This window comes from Oculina patagonica, chromosome 9 (assembly GCF_052425735.1).
Source record: "Oculina patagonica isolate OP01 chromosome 9, crgOcupat, whole genome shotgun sequence".
Lineage (NCBI taxonomy): Eukaryota > Metazoa > Cnidaria > Anthozoa > Scleractinia > Oculinidae > Oculina > Oculina patagonica.
In genome coordinates this window covers 1,768,137-1,785,340 of record NC_135766.1, presented here as the reverse complement: position 1 = coordinate 1,785,340, position 17,204 = coordinate 1,768,137, and the positions used below count along the sequence as shown (strand labels likewise).

Sequence of the window (17,204 nt, the reverse complement as noted above, 5' to 3'; positions counted from 1 at the left end):
TCTGAGAACACATTCGATTCGTAGATCATGCAGAGATATTTACGCGAAGATCGATCAAGAGATAAAATGTGTTCTTCGGTGCGTTTCCGCTTGATTAAAAAACACACGTCCAGTAGAACAGAAAAATCGCAATACAGTTATTAAAAGGCTTTTACCACTCAAGTAAACAAAGTCTTTTCACTGAAAGAGTTTTAGTTTGAATCAGGATTCCTATTTGAAAAGCAATGTCACGCAACTCGCCGGCTAAGAAAACGCGAGAAAAGGTCGTTTTGTTAAATCTAATTGCCCTTTATTTTGAGCGAAAGTAGCTACAGAAACTTTTAAAACATCTGGAGATTTTTGAATGATCGTTTCAAGCGATCGTTTTGCCGGGTAGAAAAAAAAACAGAGCTTGACAACTGGAAGCAGTTTAACTTACAGTTTTCGTTGGCGCCAAAATGCTTTGCGCGGGAAAAATTTCAGACAGCTTTTAAAAAAGCTTCGGCAATTAAATTCAACACGACAATGAAAATACAATTTTTTGGTATCAATCCACACTTTTTTAATAAACTTCAATATCAACTGACTGATCGAGAGAACAAATATGAGACATATGAGCTCACCTCTTAACAAGTCACTGACATCAGGGCCACGGCGCGGCGTCCTTAGCACAGAAATTTATGCACGTCTGTAGATTCTTTAGTTGTCTTTCCCTTTAAATATTTAAACCGCCATCAGTGATTTGACCTGCTAAAAGTGATATGACTTGCATTTTCTTTGTTATACGCTTACAAACACTTGTCCGGCCTGGTACATGTACGTATTGAACAGTGTCCAGCACTCCGTTAGTAAGTCTTGCTTACAAACAGATCAAAACGAATAGTTCTCAACCAAAATTGTTTTAAAGTTCGCTCCTGTTTTCTCGAATACGGTAGTCCCGGAACTCGCATTATAAGTCGCGTATGCACGTGTAGATTTCAACGACGGTTCAACGGTTCACCTCAAAAATGACGACGAATTAAGTCCAATCAGCAAATCGCAGAATAGGCCATGTCAACAAATCTTGATTCCCCGACTGAGTTGAAGAAGGCACTATTTCTCCAATTTAACCAATTTTCGTAGCCAAAACATTTGCACAAATGTCGCCACCGCCGCTATAAAGCACAGAACTGTCGACTAGCCGAAAAACTTACAGAGCTCCAATGTTCACCGTTAAACCGTTGAATTGCGAACACGCTACTTTGATCGCTTATGGCGCGTCCACAGTGACCAATGACAGCGCTTGCTGTCATAAAGGCACGTGACGGGAACCAATCACGGTGCTCGCTGTCACAAGGTGTCAGTCACAGATTTGGATGACACGCCTATAATGATGAACGTGAGTTCCCTCAATCGTTAGAGCTCTGTAAAGTTTTTCGGCTAGTCGACAGTTCTGTGCTTAGCGGCGGTGGCGACATTTGTGCAAATGTTTTGGCTACGAAAATTGGTTAAATTGGAGAAATAGTGCCTTCTTCAACTCAGTCGGGGAATCAAAATTTGTTGACATGGCCTATTCTGCGATTTGCTGATTGGACTTAATTCGTCGTCATTTTTGAGGTGAACCGTTGAACCGTCGTTGAAATCTACACGTGCATACGCGACTTATAATGCGAGTTCCGGGACTACCGTATTCGAGAAAACAGGAGCGAACTTTAAAACAATTTTGGTTGAGAACTATTCGTTTTGATCTGTTTGTAAGCAAGACTTACTAACGGAGTGCTGGACACTGTTCAATACGTACATGTACCAGGCCGGACAAGTGTTTGTAAGCGTATAACAAAGAAAATGCAAGTCATATCACTTTTAGCAGGTCAAATCACTGATGGCGGTTTAAATATTTAAAGGGAAAGACAACTAAAGAATCTACAGACGTGCATAAATTTCTGTGCTTAGGACGCCGCACCGGGCCCTGATGTCAGTGACTTGTTAAGAGGTGAGCTCATATGTCTCATATTTGTTCTCTCGATCAGTCAGTTGATATTGAAGTTTATTAAAAAAGTGTGGATTGATACCAAAAAATTGTATTTTCATTGTCGTGTTGAATTTAATTGCCGAAGCTTTTTTAAAAGCTGTCTGAAATTTTTCCCGCGCAAAGCATTTTGGCGCCAACGAAAACTGTAAGTTAAACTGCTTCCAGTTGTCAAGCTCTGTTTTTTTTTTTCTACCCGGCAAAACGATCGCTTGAAACGATCATTCAAAAATCTCCAGATGTTTTAAAAGTTTCTGTAGCTACTTTCGCTCAAAATAAAGGGCAATTAGATTTAACAAAACGACCTTTTCTCGCGTTTTCTTAGCCGGCGAGTTGCGTGACATTGCTTTTCAAATAGGAATCCTGATTCAAACTAAAACTCTTTCAGTGAAAAGACTTTGTTTACTTGAGTGGTAAAAGCCTTTTAATAACTGTATTGCTATTTTTCTGTTCTACTGGACGTGTGTTTTTTAATCAAGCGGAAACGCACCAAAGAACACATTTTATCTCTTGATCGATCTTCGCGTAAATATCTCTGCATGATCTACGAATCGAATGTGTTCTCAGATTTCACAAGTCTTTTTTGATTGTTTTTGTTATTATTATTTTGGGCAGCGTATAAAAACAAGTACAAATAAATTCTTGTGCGATGAACTGTTTTAAATCTTTGGCCAGCAGATTGTCCGTCAAATTAAACACCAGCTTTCATTTCCAAAATCCATTTCGACGGAATGCGTTAAAACTTCACACATTTTATCTCTTGATCGATCTTCTCGTAAATATTTCTGGTTTACGAATCGAATGTGTTCTCAGATTTTACAAGTCTATTTTGATTGGTTTTTGAATGAATATTCTCCTGTGTACATTGTCTGCACCTAAGCTGACCTAAGTCAATTTTACAGTACGAACGAACTCGACGAATTGCAAAAAGCCGAGAGTTTTTATCTTTCCTTTAAATTCTATTTATCAAACCGAAGTGTTCGTTTCAGTCGCGTCGAGAAGTCAACACTGAACTGAAAACATGAGTTTCTTTTCAGTAACGTTTTCACACTAGTTTTCGCTTTACAGTTCCTTCTCTCTATTTAAATTTTACTTCACCGACACTCGGCACATAATTCAGTTCAAATTTGTCCAGTTGTCGCGTAAAGTACAAACTACTTTCGTGTGAATCGCGGAAATATACAAACCACGCTACTGTTTATTTCGCCCTGTCCAGAATAAAGTGACCCATTTTTGCTACATTCAGAAAACTCTTTGCCTCATTGTATTAAATTTGGGTGGAATGATTGCGTTGTTTTTGCTCGCAAATATTTTTGTCCGTAGTTACGTAGCTGCATGAAGATAAGAATGTGTTTGCAAACTAGACTGTTATGACCCGTTTTCGGTTGAAAAGCAAATTGTTTAATAGTTTAATAAACAAAACGTGCCACGTTTTGGTTAAAACCTATAAATATTTTCAAGAAAACTGGTGACTCTAATTAGCTGTCTACATGTATGACATTACGATGCTTTCTTTTGCAAGATCGATTTCACCGTACTCGTGACTGCATGAAGTTCGTAAAATGTTGTGGCACTTTTGTTTGATAACTAAAACCTATACCTTTTTTTAATTAATAAACAAAAGGCGCTATTCTTGCTTGATATTCAAAACATAAGCTGGCATTTCAAGTCTGTTGTAAAAAAAGTCCGTGGTGAAAGTAATCGTTAGCTAGACATTGTTTACGCTTCATACATACAGTTCTTGAATGAAAACTCCGCTTAATTTTAATGAACCTAGGAATTTTAAGTCCTTTCGAGCTTTTGCACGGGAATTCAGCACAAAGTTTGAAAGTTGACGCGAAAAGAATTTTTTTTCTGACCGTGGTAATTTTCCCTGTCTGCCGGGTGAATCGTTTGAACATGACAGCTAGCTCTGCTGTTTATTTTGTCAACGTGTCTAAAAATAGATTTTATCACCGGCTATCTCGACTGCATATTTAATACTACGACTTTATCTTTATAGGGCTGTGTTTATTTAAATCTTCTGCTCTTGCTGCCTTCAAAAAGCTCCTTATTTGCTAGGAATCGCTTAAAAACTTTCGACTTTGCAGCTCGTTCCGGAATCGCCGATCGCTCGCCGCGAAATCGCACAACGTTTAATGCATGGAAAATATTCTTCCAGAAAAAGAAAGGTCGCTTAAATAGGATGCAGCAGACAAGTCTTCTGTTAAAAGTTTTTCATTTCACAATGATTTATCCATTGCTGCTGAGGTTTTGTACGGAGTTGAGCCTAATTTTTTGCAGATAACGCCGCAAAGTACAAATTTCATGACCGCGTAAAACACATCGCTAGAAAGTTGTTCATTTCGTCGTTTACAAAATAGATCTTATCACCGACTTACTCGACTACATATTTCGACGAACAGGACATCTTTATTCAAATCCCCGATTCTTTCTGCTTTTAGAAATATCTGACGTTTTAATTTTGTAATTCATCAAATGAAGAGGGCTCGTTTCCGATTTAAAACTTGAGCATCCAACAAGCAGCTCGTTGAACGCAGCCGATCGATCGCGCTGCGTAGTCAAACTTTTGGAAAATATTCTTCCTAAAAGGGAAGTCATGCCTTTGTTTTCCCTCAGTGGAATGATTTAGCAGTAGAGACTTCTAATATATTTGTTTTTAAAATAATGATTCATCCGTAGCGATGTTTTTCCTCTCAATATTTTTGTATGTAATGGCGGCCGAAGGTAAAGATTTTCGTGTGCACAAAATGTTGTGAAACTTTTGTTTAATAAGCAAAAAGCGCGCGGGTTTTTTGTTTAATAAGCAAAAAATTTTTGTGTAATAAACAAAAAATACCACCTTTTTTGTCTATCAATTAAAAAATAGGGTCTTTTTTGTTTAATAAGCAACTTTCATTAGTCAAACTTGTTTATTAAGCAAAAAAGACTGATTACTTGTTTAATAAACAAAAAAATTTGGAGTCCGAAAACATTTTGGGAGTCCGAAAACAAATTGAACCCTGTTCAGTAGACGGTTTTTTATACATGTCAATTGAAGGGTGATTTCAGATTACCGTATATACACTTGGCTAATTGGGTGGTAAAGTGTCACCAGATCACTCAATCCAGAGTCCGGCGCAATAACCATGTACATGCTCCCATGCACAAGGCCACGGCATGCACATGCCCCAAATTATAACTGTTCTGTTATGCATAAACGTACATCAACGTAAACCGCTTATGACTATGTCGAACAGCGTAATATGACTCACACCTGTTGCTGACTCTATGCTCTTGTTCCTGTTTGCTTTTGTGCTGAAGAGATTTGAGAAGATTCTGAAGGGCTTTGTGAAGGTTCGTGAAGCTGTATTTTTGTTGGAATCTAATGAGAATAAACAATATTGCATCATCATAACAATTGCCTGTGATATAATTAAACAAAACAGGATAACAAGAAAAAGCTTGCTGAAATCTAGCATGTTAAAAGTTGAATTAACAGTACTTTTGCTTTCATTCTCTGACCAAAGGTTAAAATAGCACATAATAAAATTATGCTAATTGGATATTGGGATGTTAAAAGACATAAATTAATTACATCTGTAAACCCAGACATGAAGAATTCAAGAATTGTTATTCAAATTAAGTTGACTGCTGACAGAATTTGATTGGCTAAGGTGCTGACAGATAATCTTGTGTGTGAGATGTAGACTGTACTCAATGCAGACACAGAAAAAGTTCCATTACAATTATGTGAAAATAACAGTTTATGATTTGTTGAGACCTTCAAAGATTAAAAAAATGGTCCTAACTTTAATTTGGGGGGGGGGGGGAACCCACCTGTCGGCAATACTCCTCCTTTGTTACTTGCTGCTTCTTTGTTGTCTAAAGATGTGGGTGGAGCTTGATCTGTGTCTAAAGAGAATAGAAATAAGTTAATTATTTTAATTAATACAGTAACAGTAACAGCACTTATAATTAGGTCATTCAACATGAATACGCTATGATTTGATTTGTAAAGACAGTATTCAAACATTGATTATGCATCCCAGCAAATTAACAAAGTAGGTTTTGTACATATTACCGCACTGTACAATTGACCAATAAAACTATCAGTATTGTTTTCATTAATTGACTTTAGTTTGTGTCTGTGTCTAAATTAAAGACTTCCAGTAAGTTGAGTAACATAACTTACAGCGATGCCGGTAATAAGATTTTGTTTCACCATACAGAGAGGGACTTGGGGGTGCCCTGAACACCGCAACAATAATACACAAACACCGCATCACCGAAAGAAAATTTGATGAAATAAAGTCACCACAATAATCAAGTGACTTATCAATGAAAACGTCTTAGGATTGGGTTAAAGATTAACTAGACAATATTTGACTTTATTTTGTTACAAATTTTACATAATATTATGTTATGTGGTTTTAACAAATAAGGACGGATTAACGAAGATATAACAGATTGAGATAAATGTAGTTCTAGAAGTGTCAGACAAGAAACCGTAATACCGCTAAAAATTTCGTTTCACCAAACACCGAACGTTTAAAAACGCAAACATCCCACACTGTAGGGTATGAGATCACCGCATTAACACTGCAAGATTTGATTTTATTCACCGCAACACTGCATAAAAATATGAGCAACACCGCAACACCACAAACCCCCATGTCCCCCTCCATACAATTTTCATAATTTCGATGGCATTAAAAATGGCATAGGCTGACTAGGGTCCTTTAAAGAGAGTTTCTAAATTAAATGACTTTCTTTGTGCCAATCAACAATCCTATAGCTGTTGCCTTTGTCCAACTTTGATCTGAATATGACCATTACTAGACACATTTACATACATGAACTAAACAACAGCAACTAAGAAAAATTATGACTAATGAATTAATAAAAATAAATATATAAACAAACAAACAAGGAATAAATACAAGGTATGATTAGGTACTGACATACAAATAATTAAACTTGTTACCTCTGGTTGATGATCCTTCTTTGTTCCATTCTGTTGTTTTTGAAATTTTGTCTGGATCGATATCTGTGACAAGATTAAGATAAAAAATTCATGTCATGCCATTGCACTGGCTGCACAAAAAAAGATCTTAATGACATTATAGGCCTGATCATCTGGGGCAAGTAGATTTATTGTCAGGCAAAGAACTTTTACACAACTATTTTAAGACACATGTAGATCGATGCATCAACTTCATGTGAAGTACCTGTTGTGGATGATCCCTCTTTTTTCCATTCTCTTTGTTTTGTTTTTGAATGTCTATCTGGAACTGAGAAGAGGGAAGATAAAAATGCATCAGTCTAGTCATTTTACCGGCTGCAGACAAACAAAGTAACAAAACTACAGTACATGACAGAGGTTAAAAAGAGTTTTCAGGGCTCGAGACTAATGGTAGCCAACTAACTAAAGGCTTAGGTAGAAGTGTAGTTTTGGCTAGTTAATATATAAGGTTTTGGCCTTTCACTAATATAGCCAAAATGGCTAGTGAAAAAATCAGTCATTAGTGGCAAGAAACTGCATTAATTTTATTAAAATCGTCCCTCAGAGAATATAATTAAGTAAACTGTTGACATTATAGAATGTAAAAGCTTTAAACAATCTTGTTGACAAAAATGCATGTGCATGTACAATTTTTATAGTAAAGAACAAAGCCCAATTTTGTATAAAAAAAACATGAAGATTTAAGGAACATTTTACGGCTCAAGGTTTAAACATTATCACACATTGTTTTCACCCTCCCCCCCCCCCCCTTAAAAAAAGAACTATGGTTAAAAATTGTGGCTAGTAGAAAATACATGATTGTAAGTTTTGGCTAGTGAAATCAAAGCTGTCACTTGCCACTTGGCTAGTTAGCAAAAAAGTTAGTCTAGCTCTCGAGAGCCCTGCCATTAACGGCGAGTACATCATGCTGAAACTTGCAAGCCTGATGGGCAAGGGTGCTGCCAAGCTGTCTGTTATAAAATTACAATTTTAAGATGAAGAAAGGCAACTTATTTAGACTAGCAAAAATCACTGCCCTGGGCAATTAGAAAAACTTTCAAATGTGAGTTTTCTGTCTGAAGGGTAAGATGTTTTGAATTCAAGATTTGTGTTGTTCCAGAAAATATCCATACCACTTCCACAGAGGATTTTTTTGGTTTGAATCACCCCACCCCTCTGGAAATTCCCGTTAAGCCCAATATTTCAACGCTTGAAATTTCAAATGACCTTCTAATTCCATGGTGCAGGGTTATATGGATATTTTCAGGAACTTCACATTATATAATCTGTAAAAATAAATTGGTCTTTAAAACTTGCACATTGGCCTTTGACAATACTATGCTATGATAATGACTATAAACTTAAGTCAAATGTTATCATAGCATAGTACTACGATTTCCAGTTGAGTACGACGCGAACAAAGTTTAATTGGTGACGAAGTTTCAACATAACAACGGCATTGTTGTCAAGGGCAAACTTCTCTGTTACCATTGGTAACAAATTTGTTTTTGTAACTGCCTTGCTCGACAATCTCGATGCTTAAATAAATAAAAACACTACAAATATCGTCAGCAACACTTTATTACGCTTTCAAATAAAAAATATATACACAGAGACAACGATAAAAGAAACAAATAACGAAATATATTATGCCTTAGCTGTTTTATATCGACGGTAACAGATCTGTGTTGAGAGTTGACGTTATGTTTAACGTGCGTCACTTTACCTTCCTCGTTAGAGTTACTGTTCAACTGAAATTTTATCGCTTTCCAACTCCAGGGATTTTCTAGCAGCTTTAAGAATTCCTTCAGCTTTAAATAATATATCTTTCTCAAGTGCAAAATGAATAATTCGCGAACTGAAATGAAGAACATGTATTTCGGATCGAAATTTCAAAATATTAGCCAATCAAAAAATTGCTCAATTAAAACTGACGCCATCTTGGATCGAAATTAGCCAATCAAAAAATTGCCCTGTTTCCCGAGAGGTCTTCCTTGTATAAAAGAACTTTGGCGGTCAGTACCTGTAACGACAAGTTACCAATGGAAACAGAGAAGTTTGCCCTTGACAACAATGCCGTTGTTATGTTGAAACTTCGTCACGAAAATTTGTTCGCGTCGTACTCAACTGGAAATCGTAGTATACAGTCATAGGCCAATGTGCAAGTTTTAAAGACCAATTATTTTTTTTTTACAGAACATATATTATAAAGCAAAAACAAAGCAATTTCTGATTCACTTACATGTATGGTGTAATGCAATGGCTAATAAAACATTTTTCATGTACTGGATTGACACCATTAAAAATCTAGACTACGAGCAGTCCCTATTTTTTCGCAGAGTCCGTCGAGCTTGAAGCGAATTTTTTTTCGAAGAGTTCGTCGAGCTTATAGCGAAAAAAATTACGCGTGGGGGGAGGAGACTGGCGGGGCAAGGCGAGAAGCGAAAAAAATAGGGACTACCCGCTAAGCCACAGTGTTTGAATTACATGTATGCGTTGCTCTCACAACGCAAAAATATGATTGGCTAATGCTTGGAGCGTTGACAGCAAGATGTCAATACGTTGTTAACACTTGCATGTCATATTGCGAAGCGATGGGAGCGGGAGCTTTTGAGCTCTCGAAATCGCTTCTTGAATCGTACTTTGTCGCTATAAAATTGCATCTCCGAAGAACATTTTTAATTCAGTGTATGAGCAGCAAGCCGCCAAAGTATGGAGCGAAAATAAGAGAGGAGAATTCAACCAAAAGTAGCTTTATTCCACAGAAATTCAAGGCTCGTAAACAAGACAACGGCTGTTTTGCGCGAGCTTCGTAATTACAAGCCGGGAATAAACAAATTTAAACAAACAGAAGCGCTTTAAACACTTACATCAAGCTGCCTTTACATTAAGTAGCCCATAGAGGTGAATCAGTGTTAAAAAATAAACATTGCTAGAACTGTATAAATCGCCAGAGATAAAACTTTGCAGACGATTCATCAAAAAAGCTTTGAGTTTGATGCCTACGTGACAAACCCAACCAAGTGCAGCGGTGTCAATTGACAGTACGTCAAAATGCGGAAATATTATTGGACACGGCAAATTAGATTTGAAATCGAAGCCAAAAATCACTCGGCCGTGAAAGGTCAAACGCTGTGGCTTTTCGGGTAGTCCCTATTTTTTTTCGCTTCTCGCCTTGCCCTGCCTCCTCCCCCCGCGCGTAATTTTTTCGCTAGAAGCTCGACGAACTCTTCGAAAAAAAATTTCGCTTCAAGCTAGACGGACTCTGCGAAAAAATAGGGACTGCTCGTAGTCAATTAAAAATCTGCCTCTTTACTTTTTTTCTACATGCATGCATGTTGGCTACTTAGCAACTATAGTCAGCACAATATTAGATCTACCATATTTATTCGATTAAGCGCCCTTAGCTTGGCGCTTATTAAATTTTAGGGCCTATGAGAGTGGGCACTTATTATATTCGAGGTGGGCGCTTATTCAAGGCTGGGTGATTATTACATTTTCACCATTTTCTGCTAGCAAGTAAGTTTATTTTACAACAAAACAACAAATAATAACAAAACCTGAAGATTTACCAAAGCTGTTCGTTGAAAGTTTCTGTAAAATACTAAGTAAACTTGGTCTTCGGAGAAGTCTCTTAAGTAGTGGTACTTACTCAAATTTCAACCTCATTGTGCACTAATCAATACTCCTCTTTTGAAATTCATTTTTTTGGAGGGGAGGGGGGATGGGGTTGGGTGTGGGCGTATATTCGAGGCTGGGCGCTAATAAACTTTTTCTACCTTCAGGGTGGGTGCTCATTCGAGGTTGCGTGCTTAACCGAATGAATATGGTGGGTGTATAATGTTGTACACTCACTTGTTGATGTCCCTTGTTCTTTCCTTTTTACTTCTGTATCAGCTAAAGAGGAGGGAGACATTGTATTTCCATCTTGAGCTATGGAAAATGGAGATCAAAAACATTTTTTAGCTCAGCTGTCTATTTTTGGTAAACATAACTACTCAGTTGTAGAATTCACCTGGTCTGCATGTTCTAAGATTAAGTTCACTGCCTAAGCTATGGGATGTGGGGGGGGGGGGGTTTGAGGAATCTGAACCTCCAGCTTTTCATACCGTTTACTCCAGCTGCCACCCACCCCACTTACCAACAGTTTGAAATGATTAACCGATTAGGGCAAAAAAAACTTGAAACTCAACTTTGCCAGCTCTATGAAGAAAACACAAGCACTGGGCAGAAAATGGGCAATCAATTTCAAGCATATGTGTGACATTCTAAAATAACTATAATTCGAAATATAATGCCCGAACAGGATTAGCAACACTGTTTTACAAGAAATAAGGATATAAAAGATGGCTGAATGTAGGCTAACTCGAGACTGGATCAGTTTTTTACATGAAGTGTTTCCAGGGATGCTGATACATAGTATTCAGGTTTTTAAATCTATGTCTAGTAAAAGAATTACCATCCCCAGCAGCCCTCCCCCTCCAAAAATAATTATGTCTCTAAATCTTTTGCCGCCCACCTTATAACTACCCCTCTCCACCCTAATACATATTAACTTGATTTAGCCAAGCCTTAAAGTGGAGCTCCTAGCTTATTCACTCTGCCTTTATGTAAAACTTAAGCCTGTGATCAAATGGGAAACCATTACCTGGTGAACTTAAAAAAAAAACACAGGCAGTGTCAATGAGTTCTATACCTGAGTGCCTGATGTGGTCATGAAATACTGGTCAGCCGATACCTTGTTTTGACAGCCATCAATTGGCCATATTATGGATATTCAATATCGTTATAACCTTTTGTTTTCAGCATGCCTATAACTCAGGGTTGGAAATTAGCGCTCGCCCACTCGCCCAGGCGAGTGTGAAAACTGTCGGGCGAGTACAAATCACGGATCACTCGCCCGGTTTGGCGAGTACGATTTTCATATCCAGTATTACTAGTATTAAATTTTTCAAAAAACTTCGAATTAATCCACACAGTGACACTGTCCACAAGCCTACCAACATTTTGAAATCTCCAACAAAGCTGCGTTCGAGTTCGTAAACAGACAAAAATGGCTTCCTTTTAGTGATTGTTGCATGATGGACGTACCTTTACAAAGTAATACCTCTGGACATAAACACACTAACTCGTCTACCGAGCCGCGAAATTCGGCAAGATCGCTATTTCCCGATTTTCTTGACTCTTTTTCTGCACAATTTCGACACTTTGCATTTGGGAAGACGTTTCAAATTAAAAACTGGGTTTCAACTTTTCAAGTAAGCGTACTCATGGTTTATTAGGAGTAACGTCTATTTTTGGCGATTTTCATTGAAAAAATAGATTGCAGTCTGTATCGCGATTGACCACTAACGGTGGCACGATGAGTATCGAACGTGGTTTAAAATTTAAGATATATATTTCAACTTCTTGTGGGGGGTGAGGGGCTAAATTTTCCTTTCTTAAATGGAGGAGACTGGGCGAGTGAAAATTGATCTTGGCGAGTGCAATTTGAAGGTCACTCGCCCAGATGGCGAGTGCTCCGAAATTTTAGTTTCCAACCCTGTAACTGGAGTGTGGCCGCCATGTTGCGCGATGTAGGTACGCCGTACGGGAGGCTAGGTGCACGGGTTTTCCTATTTCTTAATTCTATGCGTGAACTCATGATTGCCCTTTTTCCGTGGTTATGGTGCTCTGCTCTGCGGCCCTTCAGGTCGCTGGGGTCAAGCTCTGCTACAACAGTTTACTTAGGGACTGGTCAATAAGTACCAGGGGGGGTGGGTCAGAGCAATTGGAAAAGTGGTGACTTGACAATTTGTGACCCACCCCTTCCTTCTGACTCAAAACTGACTGACCCACCCCTGATAGGGGGTTGAAAATTACATGACCCACCCCCTTTGCTAAAAAATCAAGGTACCAATCATTTCTTTATTATCTGTTAGGGGTTGGAGATTTTTTATTTGACTTCAGCTTTTTAAAGTGAAATTCCCTACACAGACATTTTCCCTGATGGACACTGCTGTTTCATGTACATCTTTTTCCATTTCTTAACACACCGAAGAAACATGAATTTTCTTATACAAGCCTTTTGTAAGTTTTCCAAATGTTTGTGTGTAAAATCCATGGGAAAATTTAGACACAAACATATGCAAAAACTGAAACAGTATGTAATATTAATTCATAATCAATTATTGAAGAGTTCATATTTTTATACAGAAATTAATAACAGAAACTACAACCACTGTCCATCATGCACATTTGAAGTGTTTGACTAAAGGTTTTACTGTTATTAAAAGGTCTAAAGCCCAGTGTAAATCTCTCCAGGTTGAAGAGAGACAGGCAAAACTGATGTTATGATCACAAGCCATGTAGGAGGGTCAGGTGGCATGCTCCCCCGGGAAATTTTTATATTTTGGCCTTTTGAAATCGCTAGAAATTCATTTAAAACTGCTCACATGGGAAAAATTTGTCAATTTAATATACTTTAAAAAGTAGGTGAATAAATAAGGTGACCCACACCCTACGTGTAGATCAAAATCACATAACCCACCCTTTTTCGAGGGCTCAAAAACTAATGACCCACCCTCTTTCTGCTCCGGCCCACCCCCCCCCCCTGTACTTGTTGACCAGTCCCTTAGTTATTACCAGGGTGAGTGGCTATGAGGCACTAAGATTTCCCTGGTCATGCTTAAAGGGAAAGGATGAGGGTTTCAAATGACTGTTGCATCTAATTAAATACAAACCTGCCAATCCTGCACTACGAGACCTCTGCACTAACTCATGTATCATCTGTTCAAATCTTGCGCATTCTTTTTTCCAGGAGTATGTCTTTCCATACTGTTCTCTCAGATGCATAGCTCGGGCGTGTCTCTCTTTTGGTTTCAGCTCCGACAAAGCACGGATTCTTCTTGCCCAGTCCTCTGGCATATCGGAATTGACTACCACAGACATCCCACCTTTCACTTCCTTTAGTGCTTTAGCTATTCCACATTCACTGGAAACAAGCACAGGGACACCAGCTGAAATTGCTTCCAGGGCCACCAGACCAAAGCCTTCTGTGCGGGATGGCATGACTATTACATCAGCTTGACGAAACATCTTTTTTATTTCTTCATAGTCACAATAGCCACGGATGGTCAGTTGATTGCGTGCAAGTTTTGTTTCCTCAAGAAACCACTTCTCTATTCTTCTCTGTTCGTATTTTGGAGAACCAACAAAAGTCAATTCAAAGCTCCTTCCCAGAGAAGCCACTGCTCTTCCGACAATGTCATAACCCTTGAGTGCAAAGTCCTCAAAACTTCCACGACCAAACATAAAGACACTAAACTCCTCTGCTGGTAGAAATCTGACCGACTGATTAGCTTGAATGGCAAACTTCTCGAACATTCCAGGTGTAATAACTTCTACTCTGATGTCTGGAAGAAGTCTGCTGTATTTTCGCTGTAGTTGAGAGCCCACCGCAACAACCAGGTCGGCTGCTTCGCAAAGCTCTATTTCTCGTTTATTCTTCTCTTCGTTTTCTGCAATTGCATCTGCTGTAGCGCCTCCTTCCAGTTTGTGTTTTCCTAGGTCTTCACAGAATACATGAACGAAATGTATCCACTTACATTTTGTCCTGTCCGAAATGAAATAAGCAGCACCGCCGAATTTCCGACCATGGCCCACAACAATATCAGGGTTTTGGAGCTCTGGCGGTGGTCTTTTCAGCCACTCCATGGGATCATCAGAACCTGGGACACGTCGAGCGGTGAGCAAATTCACTCCCTGTTTGCTCGCATCTTGTCTGTCTTCTTCGCTACAGTTGCAGACATAGCAATAAACTCCAATCTGGTCGCTTGACGCTTTAGCCAGATTAACTGCAAACTCTCTGTTAAAAGTCGACAAGCCACCCTTCGAGGATCCCCACTCATTACAGATGAACAACACATCGATACACTGAGAATTAAACATTGTGAGCCTCAAAACGGTTCAAATGGCGTCTGGCTGCTTCGAATCATCCTGGTTCGTTTGCAAATGGATTGCAGCTATGGAAGCTACCGTTCCCAATTCACTTCCGCTCCAAACTCAACACATTACACTGGAATGAAAAATAGCGGTGGTTTTCTGCGATCTAAAGCAAATACTTTGTGAAAAATCGACAATGACTGTATAATTATAAACTTCCCTGTCCTTTTACGAAACGAACAACTCCCAATTCTCACTGTCCACCTCTCAGGTTTCACACGTGAGAATCTTGACCAAATTTGGCGCGTAGAGTCCGGTCTTCGTTCCTCCCCGAGATTCCCCGAGAAGTGCGCTCGGAACAAGTTCGGAAAATGAACCTTCTCTCCTTCGCAGCATGTTCAGCGGTGAAACCTAGTGGCACTTTTTTTTTTTTTTTGGCAAATCTGACTTGAAGCACCCTGAAAGCAGGTTCAGCTCTTAGGGCGGCCGTAAAAATTAGCCTTCCCGGGGAGGGGCGGGAGGAGGTACCCGACATAATCCCGGATGCGGCCCGGCCTCCAAAACCCTTACCCTGAATTAAGTCACAAATCTCACAATCCTCTCAGATTTTCCAACAACATTTCAGCGCAACATATCACAGCATTGTTGGGGATGTAAATTGATGTGCAGGAGCTCGCACACCCTGTTGGAATATGTTGCGCTCGTTCCGGTGAACAGAAAATCCTTAAAAACTCGGGAAAAAAGAATGATCCGATCAAGCGAATTGTGGTTTTAGTATAAGTACATGAAATTCTTGCAACCCACGAGAAATGAGCGAATTCTGTCTTCAGGCCAGGTCGACCAGATCAGTTTTACAAACAGCTTTTATAGCGGATATTTGTCAAAACTTTATAAAATAGACTTAACTCAGCCGTGATATACAGTACCTTGAATTTTGTAACGGTGGATCCAGGAGTAGGGGCTCTGACATTTCAGTGAAGGGAGAAAAACGCAAAAAATACGAGAGTCTTAATGATCTACACATCAACCACTAGACCGCTACATTTTTAATTCATTGTCATTATTTTATTTTTCCATCACACGGACATCAAATGACCTTTTTGAAACTGTGTTTATTTATTTATTTATTTTTTTTTTTTTTTTACTTTTCTGTAATATCTGTATCTGGACTGCACCAGACGTTTATTATATTTTCTTCAATTACCACTACTACGCCAGGTCCAACGCTAAAATAACAGAATTTATTTGGGCGTGTTTCTTAAGCCTCTGTAAATGCGTACACTGTTTAACCATCAAATCTTCTGGTGGTAGTCATTCTTTCGGTAAAGCAATTGACTGACTTTTTTTTTAAGATAAATATTAACAAATATTGCATAAAACAAACAAAATTGGAACATACCAATGATCTTAAAACATACCTTTTTCGTTTCTATAGCAGAAATTACCTTAAAGCCGGAATTTAATTTGTCAAAGTCAAATTATATGGTAATTATCGCACATCAACTCTGATATGTGAGGCCTGTGTAGAATGCAAAACGGTCGTTTTTTCTCTAAAGTCGTTGGAAAAAGCGCTTACCGTATTTACTCGAATAAGCGCCGCCCCGAATAAGCGCCGCTGCGCCGCCCTCGAATAAGCGCCGCATTTGGGACCAAAAAGTTATTCAATAAATTCCTGTTTAACTAAAAAAAAAAACACTACAAAGCAACTCTAAAGGAAACTTAAACGTTTCTTTCCAACAAAAGCGATGTTTTGCAGTTCAGAGTGATTGTTTTACCGCTCGCCCATTAGTTTTTCTACCCAGCATTCTAACAATACGTGGTTTTGTAAATGTTGTGAAGGCCACGAACTTTGCCAGGACAGCTAGGCTACCTTTCTCTTCAGCTAGAGACGAATAAGTAAAAGCTGTAAAAGAATAAATTCTTTGTGGCGTCCAAATTTTAATTAAGCGCCGCCCTCAAATAAGCGCCGCCCTCGAATAAGCGCCGCACTTGAAAGACGAAAAATTTAATAAGCGCCGCGGCGCTTATTCGAGTAAATACGGTATCTAAGGCGCGAAGTGCCGATCGTCCCTTGAACCACGCACGCCCCCAGTCCTACTCACAGTTTTGACATTAGCTCCAGACCTCTCGTTCCAAGACCGAGCGCGTTCGCAAAAGATACGACTGTTTTGCAGTCTAAGGTCTGTGATGCGAAATCATCCAATGAGAAGAATTGTAAAGACATTTTTGGTCAAAGTCGAGTTTTACTTTGTCGTATAAAACATGGGTACACATTGCATACAGTCAAGAGAGGATAACCAATCACCGATC

The 17,204-nt window shown here is 38.8% G+C and overlaps 2 protein-coding genes across 2 annotated transcripts in view; both read right to left on the bottom strand.

Annotated features, from left to right (window-relative positions):
• LOC144665210 (uncharacterized) overlaps positions 1 to 15,125 on the bottom strand; it is a 51,469-nt gene extending 36,344 nt beyond the window's left edge. The window contains exons 1-6 of the mRNA XM_078526398.1: positions 13,694 to 15,125; positions 10,827 to 10,904; positions 7,198 to 7,260; positions 6,954 to 7,016; positions 5,807 to 5,881; positions 5,244 to 5,351 (exon numbers count right to left, since the gene is read on the bottom strand). Of these exons, the coding sequence (XP_078382524.1) occupies positions 5,244 to 5,351; positions 5,807 to 5,881; positions 6,954 to 7,016; positions 7,198 to 7,260; positions 10,827 to 10,904; positions 13,694 to 14,900 (1,594 nt within the window). The 5' untranslated portion in view covers positions 14,901 to 15,125. The remainder of the gene's footprint in view (positions 1 to 5,243; positions 5,352 to 5,806; positions 5,882 to 6,953; positions 7,017 to 7,197; positions 7,261 to 10,826; positions 10,905 to 13,693) is intronic.
• The window catches only part of LOC144665185 (uncharacterized), a 292,253-nt gene that overhangs the window by 75,745 nt on the left and 199,304 nt on the right, over positions 1 to 17,204 (bottom strand). The window lies entirely within an intron of this gene.